The sequence below is a fragment of the Dipodomys merriami genome, unplaced genomic scaffold (genome assembly GCF_024711535.1).
Source record: "Dipodomys merriami isolate MVZ:Mamm:240054 unplaced genomic scaffold, mDipMer1.0.p SCAF_90, whole genome shotgun sequence".
In the NCBI taxonomy this organism is placed as follows: domain Eukaryota; kingdom Metazoa; phylum Chordata; class Mammalia; order Rodentia; family Heteromyidae; genus Dipodomys; species Dipodomys merriami.
In genome coordinates, this window is record NW_027206513.1 from 480076 (window position 1) to 489650 (window position 9575).

At 46.0% G+C, this 9575-nt stretch overlaps 1 protein-coding gene across 1 annotated transcript; it reads right to left on the reverse strand.

The window, feature by feature from the left end:
- Positions 1 to 3575: 3575 nt before the first annotated feature.
- On the reverse strand, positions 3576 to 9546 carry Ciao1 (cytosolic iron-sulfur assembly component 1). The gene is made up of 7 exons (XM_070013300.1): positions 9317 to 9546; positions 8667 to 8815; positions 8077 to 8188; positions 7885 to 7973; positions 6992 to 7193; positions 6046 to 6133; positions 3576 to 4166 (listed from the first exon to the last, which is right to left on the reverse strand). Exons 1-7 carry the CDS (start codon positions 9453 to 9455, stop codon positions 3926 to 3928), a joined length of 1020 nt encoding a protein of 339 aa, XP_069869401.1. The 5' UTR covers positions 9456 to 9546; the 3' UTR covers positions 3576 to 3925.
- Positions 9547 to 9575: the final 29 nt, after the last annotated feature.

The following is a 9575-nucleotide window of genomic DNA, read 5'->3' on the forward strand; positions in this document are numbered from 1 at the left end:
TCACTTGGCATTTTCACTCAAGGATGGCACTGTGACACGTGTGCCACTCCTCCACTTCTGTTGTTTTTTGCTAACCAGCAAAATTAATTAGAAATGACAGTATCATGGACTTTTTTATCCTGCAGGCTTTGAACTGTGATGATCACATCTCAGACTCTTGAGTAGGATCACAGGTATGAACCAGTGACAGTTTTTTATTTCTTTTTTTGTTGGTCGTGGGGCTTGAACTCTGGGCCTGGGCACTGTCCCTCAGCTCTTTAGCTCAAGGCTAGTGCTCTACTACCACTTGAGCTACAGCGCCACTTTCTCAGTGAAAGGTTTAAGGTCATGATTTCTGCAGTATAAAGATTAAATGGAAGAAATAGCTTGGGGACAACCCTCATATTGAAAACCACTTCTCTCTCAAGAGACAAGTGGAGACTGAAGAAGTGACTACGTTACATAGGCAATCTCAACTTTTTTTTTTTTTTTCCAGATATCACAATGCTTATTGATAGATACAAGTATATAAAATCAGGGCATGAACATGACTTGATAAATTAAGTAGACTTAATTTCAATAATATAATAAGAGGGATCAATTCAAATTCTCACCATTTGTTTCACACCCACAAAAACCACCAAGGGCATTAAGGATCTCTCAAAACTGATCAGCTTTGTGCAAGTCTTTTAAAAAGACTTGTGTACTTGCCCAGGCTCAAGGATACTTCTTCTTTCATTGCCATTCCAGTATGCCTAATAGACTTCCTCCTAATCATCTCACCTTGAAAAAATTTTTTGTTGCTTTATTGTTGTTTTGGAGGTAATACACAGTGGGATTACCTTATATTCATCAGGTAATAAGTACATTTCCTTCCTTTTGCATAGTATCATCTCTTCCCCTTATTCTCTCCCATTCCCTTCCTCCCATCTCCATTTACAAGTTGGATGGTTCACTTTTATCTATGTCCCACACAGCCAGTGAGCTCTACTGCTGCACTTTTCACCTGTTTTCCTCAGATTCTATGCCTTCCCTCAGATGTACACATGAATAAACCATATATGAGGAAAGAATAGTCATCAGAAAACAAAACAATTAAGAAAAAGGTCTTTTGTTTCCATATCTTTTAAGAAAAAGGTCCTTTTGTTTCCATATCTTTGAAGTTTTAATATGTATTTTTTTATATATATATAATGAAGAGGCTCTTGGTTATTACAACTTTGGTCTCATTGTATGTTAGTGTCTAGAATCCTATATAATTTGTCCCATTGCATGTTAAATCTAACTTCCACATATCAGGGAGAACATGTATCGTTTGTCTGTTTTCTGTTGTTTTTTGCCAGTCCTGGGGCTTGAACTCAGGGCCTGAGTACTGTCCCTGAGCTTCTTTTGCTCAAGGCTAGCACTCTACCACTTGAGCCACAGGGCCACTTCTGGCTTTTTCTGTTTATGTGGTGCTGAGGAATTGAACCCTGGGCTTCATGCATGCAAAGCAAGCACGTTACCACTAAGCCACATCCCCAGCCCCCTTTGTCTCTCTGATCTTGGCTTTCCTTGTTCAACATGATTTTCATCCATTTCCCTGCAAATGACATTATTTTATCCTTTTTAATGGCTGTGTAAAACTCCATTGTATATAGTACCGCATTTTTTAGATCCATTCATCTATTGTGGGGTATCTGGGTCGTTTCCCTATCTTGGCTATTGTGAATAGTGTAGTAATGAACATGTGGTGCAGGTGTCCTTGTCATATCCTGGTTCAGGGTAGATGCCTATGGCTGGGTCATAGGGAAGGCCTATGTGTTTTTTTGTTTTGTTTTTCTAGTCAGTCGTGGGGCTTGAACTCTGAGTCTGGGCACTGTCCCTGAGCCACAGCCCCATTTGCAGTTTTCTGGTGATTAATTGGAGATAAGTCTTACAGACTTTCCTGCCCAGGTTGGCTTGGAACTGCAACCCTCAGATCTCAGCTTCCTGAGTAGCTAGGATTACAAGCATGAGCCACTGGCACCTGGCTGTTACCATTTTTTCCTTTTTTTTGGAGGGGGGGGTCTGGTCCTGGGGCTTGAACTCTGGGCCTGGGTGCTGTACCTCAGCTCTTCAGCTCAAGGCTAGCACTCTACCACTTGAGCCACAGCGCCACTTCCAGCTTTGTTTTTTCTGCTTATGTGGTGCTGAGGAATCGAACCCAGGGCCTTAAGCATGCAAGGCGAGCACTCTGCCACTGAGCCACTTTCCCAGCCGTTACCATTTCCTTAATGGTTCTTTTGTCTTCCATCTCTTCACTTTCACTAGGGGCCTTACCTGGATTGTTGTTGGCTTTTGGATTTGTTGTCTTCATTGTCCATAAATCTTGTATCTTTCATTGTGATTTTCACATTTGGGTTCCAGGATTGTCAGGGTCATGACTAGAGCTTGGCCTGTTTGTGCCCAACTGGTGGCAGCCCAAGTTTGGCCTGGGCTAATTCACCCTTGGTCCCTGGGCCAGCAACCACCTGTATATGCACTCAGTCTCAGGCTAGCTGAAAGGAACTTGGTCAAGTCTTCAGTGGGGGCTGGGAAGGTTAGATTCGAGTCTCTATATAGGTGTTTCTCAAGGGAAAGGGCCCCACCACCAGCAGCAAGCATTTTGTGGCTCCGGAGGCTTCCCACAGGGGAGTGCTTTGTCAGCAGGCAGCGCACGCTCCCAATAGGGGGCGCTCCACCAGCGTCTAGCACACATATGAGGTGTGCTTCCTGGGTGGGAGAGCCCTCCCTCAGTGGCCCAGTGCTTCCAACTTGCTCAGCTGCTCTCGGCCAGGGGAACACTGCCTGTAGCTGGTACATGTATTTCATGGTCCCAATGGGAAATCTCCAGTTTTGGAAGGGCTTGCCTTAAACATTTAATACCACAGGGGCTGGGAATGTGGCTTAGTTGTAGAGTGCTTGCCTAGCATGCATGAAGCACTGGGTTTGATTCCTCAGTACCACATAAACAGAAAAAGCCAGAAGGGATGCTGTGGCTCAAGTGGTAGAGCACTAGCCTTGAGCAAAAGAAGCTCAGGGACAGAGCCCAGGCCCTGAGTTCAAGCCCCAGGACTGGCAAAACAACAAAAAACCCACACATTCATGTTGTACTTCATGCTGTGGTCCTACAGAGGAACAAAAACTTATTTTGTCAGTCGTAGGGCCTTAACTCTGGGCCTGGGTGCTGTCCCTCAGCTCCAGGCCAGTGCTCTACCACTAGAGCCACAGCGCCACTTCTGGCTTTTTCCGGGCCTCATGCATGTGAGGCAAGCTCTCTACCACTGAGCCACCTTCTCAGCCCCCACAAACTTTTGAAGACTTGCCTGCCCTCACCTTTAAAATACTTGGATGGTAACTAATAATAATCTCCCTCTGACCTCTTTCCCCATTTAATCTCCATATTCCTAGTTGCCATCATAGCATAACACAGGTGCATGAGGGTATCTAAGAAAAAGCAGAGGACACCCTTTATTCTGATCCAGCCACCTATCTCCCCTGTCCCCCCCCCAAAAAAAATCCTTCAATTTTGAATGTCTTAAACGCAAGGATTTATCTAGAAATTGAGAAAGCAGACCTATCTCAGACAATTCACATGGAATTCTAAAAAATGATGAATGTTATGAAATACGACTTGGGATACAGATGCAATATAATCCATAAGTTTACAATTTTAGGTCTGAGACACACCCTTTCCTACATGTATATAGCAATTATAAATACTTATATTCACTGTGCTCTATAGGAAGTACAGTCTGTGGCATAATAATGTGCTAATGTTTTGTGGTTGTACTGAGGCCCTTATGTCAAGAAGGGAAAACTAAGTGGTCCTGTGACTCCATATTTCTACCTAAATCTGAATAGATGAGCCAAGTTAAATCTTTAGTTCTTCCTTTGGACTGAGAGTGTCTTGGGATATCTTCTAGGGAAACACAACTCTTGTAAGTCAGAGGCCTTCAGGCCGATGATACTTCCAGAAGGCCACTTCTCCATCATCACTGCAGGAAGCCAGAAGCCCAGGTTCCTTGGGGTTCCAAGCCACACAGTTGACATCCTGGGAATGGGCCTGACTCAGATGGGCTGTCAGGGAGAAGGTAGGCTGCTGTGGATCTGAGCTGGGATCCTCCTCAAACACTCGGATGGCATCATCCCCACAAGCTGTAGCCAGAGCACCTGTCAGCTGACACCTGGGAAGAACACATGTGTGAGTGGGTATGTAGGTTCCCTCTGCTTCCCCAACTAGACAACTTAAATAGGTAAATTTTCTCTAGTCCCTGGCCTTTCATGTTCCCAGATTTCAGCCCTCAGCTAAAAGTTTTCTGTTGAAGAACTTTTTTTTCTTTTTTGTTTTGACAACTGTGAGGCTTACACTCTGGGCCTGGGTGCTGTCCCTGAGCTCTTCAGCTTAAGGTGAGCGTCCTACCACTTTGAGCCACAGCTCCACTTCTGGTTTTCCACTTTTCCAGTTAACCACTGGAGATAAGAGTCTCACAAACTTTCCTACCTGGGCTGTCTTTGAACTTCGGTTACCCAGATCTCAGCCTCCTGAGTATCTAGGATTACAGGCATGATCCACGGGTGCCTGCTTGAAGAGCTTAAGCGCCACAAACATCAGCCTCCTAAGTCTTCAGGTGCTTTTCCTGGCTCCCTACTCCCATAATCTAAACTACATAATTAGCCTCATACAATTCTTTTTTTGTCAGTGGTGGGGCTTGAACTCTGGGCCTGGGCGCTGTCCCTCAGCTCTTCAGCTCAAGGCGAGCACTCTACCACTTGAGCTACAGCGCCACTTCCGATTTTCTGGTGGTTTATTGGAGATAGGAGTCTCACGGTCTCTCCTGCCTGGGCTGGCTTTGAACCGAGATCCTCAGATCTCAGCCTCCTGAGTAGCTAGGATTACAGGCGTGAGCCACCAGCGCCCGGCTAGCCTCATACAATTCTGACTTATACTTTTCTCACTTTGCATAATACCCATGCCATGAAGTATTCTTAACCTTTTTGTTCTTTTTGCCAGTCCTGGGGTTTAAACTCAGGCGTTGAGCTTCTTTTGTTCAAGGCTAGCACTCTACCACTTAACCCACAGGGCCACTTCTGGCTTTTTCTGTTTATGTGGTACTTGAGGAATTGAACCCAGGGCTTCATGTATGCTAGGCAAGCACTTTATCACTAAGCCCATTCCCGGCCCCAACCTTTTTTTTTTTTTTTAAAGGATATAATAGACTTTAATTTTGTCATATTTTAAGCCCGTTTTTTGTTAAATATGTGTTATTCCCAAATGTTTGCTAACATGATTTGATGCACATGAACTTTTTTCATAGTTTGGTTTCCTAGATCCAAATTTCAGGGCCAGAACTGCCTGCTAATCTCCTCTCCTGTATGAATGGCTCAGCTTTTTTAGCCTCCTTAAGTGTGGTCAAGTTGCTATTACCAAGCCATTAAAGACTTCAATCACAATCTATAGATTCACTCATCTCAGGTCTATACCATACTGTGTGAACCCTAAGGCTAGTGCTGCCTTCATAGTCTGGGGTGTGTGTATGTGTGTGCGTGTGTGTGTGTGTGTGTGTGTGTGTGTGTGTGTGTGTGCAGGCAGGTGCATGTACATGTGTATGTATGCTGGTACTGGGGCTTGAGCAGAAAGCCTGGTTACTGTCTCTTAGCTATCTGCTCAAGTCTAAAGCTCTACTATTTAAGACACAACTTTATTTCTGGCTTTTTGATGATTAGAGGTAAAAGTCTCAAAGACTTTTACTGTCCCATCTGGCTTCAAACCACCATTTTCAGATCTCGGCCTCCTGAGTAGTTATGATTACAGGCATGAGCCACTGGCACCCAGCTCAGCCTGGGATCTTTGTTTTCTTCTGTTTGTATTGCTTATGCCTAGGATCTTAACCCAGACCTGGGACTGAGTCTAAATCAGCTCCTATAAACCCCAGGCCAACTAGCTCTTAAGACAGACTTGATCTGAAGAAATGGAGGTAGTTTTTCTCAATTCCCACGTGATAATACAAAGGTCATTATATCTCTAAAATCTTTACTGTAAGGTGTGGGGAATGGAGATCTTACCAAGCAACATCGTAAATGGTCCTGGAGTGGAAGCCAGACAAAGTGCAGATACATTTCCAACTGGGGTCAGTGCCGCTGGTTGCCACCCCTGCATGACAGACTTCTCTTAAGCCCAAGACATTGTCTATGTCCTGGGCACATAGTTTTGTAGCTACTCCCCTCCCTCAACCCATCTTCAATCAATCATGAGCCCTTATCTCCAACACTCTGTCCCCATCCTCCTCCTCTTGTGTCACATACTATGGCAGACAATTCAAAGAAGCCTCCCATTCTCCTGCAGGTTATTATCAAACAAGCTCTGTATTTTTTGTTTGTTTTTGGTCAGTTGTGGGGCTTGAACTCTGGGCCTGCATGCTGTCCCTCAGCTCTTCAGCTCAAGGCCAGCACTCTACCACTTGAGCCACAGTGCCACTTCTAGCCTTTTCTGCTTATGTGGTGCTGAGGAATCGAATCCAGGGCCTCATGCATGCAAGGCAAGCATTCTACCACTGAGCCACTTCCCAGCCCCTTTACTGGGAATCTTGTGTTAAACCTGTCTTATGTTAAAATCCTACATACCCTCTAAAATTTGGAATGAAATGCCCTGTCTGAGTTCTTCTAGTACTCTTATCTGAAGCCCTCTTATGGCACATTTTATTTATTTATTATCAGTCATGGGGCTTGGACTCAGGGTCTGGGCACTGTCCCTGAGCTGTTTTGCTCAAAGCTAGCACTCTGCCACTCCACTTCTGATTTTCAAGTGGTTAATCGGAGATAAGAGTCTCTCAGCAACTTTTCTGTCCAGGCTGGCTTTGAATCTCGATCCTCAGATCTCAGGCTCTTTAGTAGTGGCATTACAGGTGTGAGTCACCAGTGCCTGGTGACATGTTATTTTTAATTTGCTGTGACTAAAGAGTATATTTTAATGGAGGAATAGTGTCATTTAGCTCTACTATTGGACACTCACCTTGTTCATTCCCTGGTAGATATTGGCGCCAAATGCGCACAGTACGGTCATCACTGCAAGATGCCAGGCGCTGGCCACTGGGGTCAAAGGCTAAGCTCCATACAGTAGATTCATGGCCCTCAAGGGTAGCACAGCAGACCCAGTCATCTTCTTCTTCCTGGTATAGCTTCACTGTGTCATCATAGCTGGCAGAGGCTAACAGCTGTTAAGAGGAGAGGAAAGAGACCCAGCACTTGTCTGTATAGCCTAGGCAGTAATTGTTTCCAATACAAAATTTCTTTTTAGCTTATGTTATACAGAGAGGGATTTCACTGTTAAATTTCCACATTAGGGGACTTTTCAGTCATAGAGATAGAGTCCTTTAAAAACCAGCTTCAGGCTTTAGAAGATGGGAAGTTAACACAAGCTTCTACAGCAGAGTTCCTGTCTATCAACAAATCTAATCTAACATTTTTGCATGTGCCACTACTAGAGCTTGAACCTGGGCCTTACACCCTTGCTCAGCTTTATTTTTGTTAGAGCTCTTATCTACCATTTGAGCCAGTTCTGGCTTTTTGCTTCAACTGGAGATAAGAGTTTTATAGATTGATGTGGCCAGGCTGGCTTCTAACCTCTATCCTCAGATCTTAGCCTTCAGAATAGCTAGGATTATAGGCATATGCCACAGGTGCTTGGCTTTGGACTTTTTTTTTTTTTTTTTTTTTTTGTCTGTTGTGGGGCTTGAACTCTGGGCCTGAGCACTGTCCCTCAGATCTTCAGCTCAAAGTGAGAGTCTCACGGACTTTTCCTGCCCAGGCTGGCTTTGAATCACGATCCTCAGATCTCAGCCTCCTGAGTAGCTAGGATTATAGGCATGAGCCACCGGTGCCAGGCCTTGGCCTCTCTTAACTTACCTCCTGGGTGGGATGCCAAACCACATGCTTGACATCCTGTGTATGAGAGTTGAGCACACTGACACATTCATATTCATCCTCTTCATCAACTGTAGGAGAATGTAAGAAAGGGACAGACTAGGTGACCTGTCAAGGACTTAGAGAGGGGTTTCTGTGAGCTGGTTATCAATACCATGAGGGACCTGGACTTACCTTCCCAGACCCACACACTCTTATCTCGGCTGCAAGTGGCCAAGAGGTTGCCAGATGGGGCCCAAGCCACTGACTTCACCTCATTTTCATGGCCCTCAAGAGTGGTTACACACTGAAAAAGAAAAGGGATAAGAATTAATGGTGGATGCCGGGCGCTGGTGGCTCATGCCTGTAATCCTAGCTACTCAGGAGGCTGAGATCTGAGGATCGCAGTTCAAAGCCAGCCCGGGCAGGAGAGACTGTGAGACTCCTATCTCCAATAAACCACCAGAAAACCGGAAGTGGCGCTGTAGCTCAAGTGGTAGAGCGCTTGCCTTGAGCTGAAGAGCTGAGGGACAGTGCCCAGGCCTAGAGTTCAAGCCCCACGGCCGACCAAAAAAAAAAAAAAAAAAAAAAAAGAATTAATGGTGGCTGAGACTCCTACAGTTTACCCAAATCTAAGGTCATGAATTCCACAGTGCAAAAATTTAAGTGAAAGCTATATATATAGTCTTCCCACAGGTATAGCTCAGCTGGCCCATGTTGACTCAAGTTCCTAAGCCAGCCCTGGGAAGCAACCACAATGACAAGGTCTCATCCAGCCTGGTTACCTCAAAATCATTCTGGCTCTTCTTCCAAATACACGTGGTAGCATCAAAGCTGGCAGAGGCCAGGTAATTCCCACAGGGAGACCAAGCAACTTTCCGAACAGTGCGCTGGTGGCCTTCAGAAAGGACAGACTTGCAGATCCAGCTGTCACCTACAGGCAGAGGACAAGCCAGGCTGTGGAGCTTGGTGCATGGGAAGGTGCTGAAGTACCATCAATGCCATTCAGTCACGAGGGATATAGTTAGAGTCCAACATAGGGATCATGTTTCATTGGTGTATTCAGTAACATATAATAATGTCACTGACTACTTCCTTTGGAGGCACCTTTCTAAAACAAATCAGAAAAGTCACTCTCCTAATTTATTTTAAAAGAAAACTTTCAATGACTTCCAAAAGCCACCAATTTCTCGGTAGGCTGTTACCTTCCTGTTCCCGTTTCTCTGCCTCAGCAGGGATCCCAACTCCCGCAACCGTCCCAGCCTATGTACTGCTGCCGTTTCCGGTACTTAGAGACTGCATCCCTGACAAACCCTTCTCAAGGTGGCTCAGGTCCCGCCCTAAAGTCGCTTCTCCCACGTCACTCAACACGACGCGCGCGCGCGCGCGCGCGCGGAGACCTCGGCACCAGAGGATAAACTACACTCGACCTTACCCTCGGTACCCCAGATGCGGATTCTACGGTCGCCGCCACAGGAGGCCAGCAGGGTCCCCGTGGGGTTCCAGGCCAGGAACCAGCAGCGGGAGTCTGGGTGCGCTGGGACACGGCTCAGCAGCACCAGCGAGTCTTTCATGGTGGCCGGCACTGCGTGAGGAAGAGGTAGGCACGAGTCAGCGTACCGACGGCGGGTCCCACCTAACCTGTCGCCGCTGCGGCCACCGGAGTACCCAGCTTCCGCCCCGGATCGTCCTGG

What these genes read in the sequence shown, in the direction of transcription:
- Ciao1 (XM_070013300.1), bottom strand. Translation starts at nt 9,455, where the DNA reads ATGAAAGACTCGCTGGTGCTGCTGAGCCGTGTCCCAGCGCACCCAGAC. An exon ending in GAGTGTGTGGGTCTGGGAAG is followed by an intron (nt 7,974 to 8,076) that starts GTAAGTCCAGGT and finishes ATTCTCCTACAG; the next exon opens with TTGATGAAGAGGATGAATAT. An exon ending in TTTGGCATCCCACCCAGGAG is followed by an intron (nt 7,194 to 7,884) that starts GTAAGTTAAGAG and finishes TCCTCTTAACAG; the next exon opens with CTGTTAGCCTCTGCCAGCTA.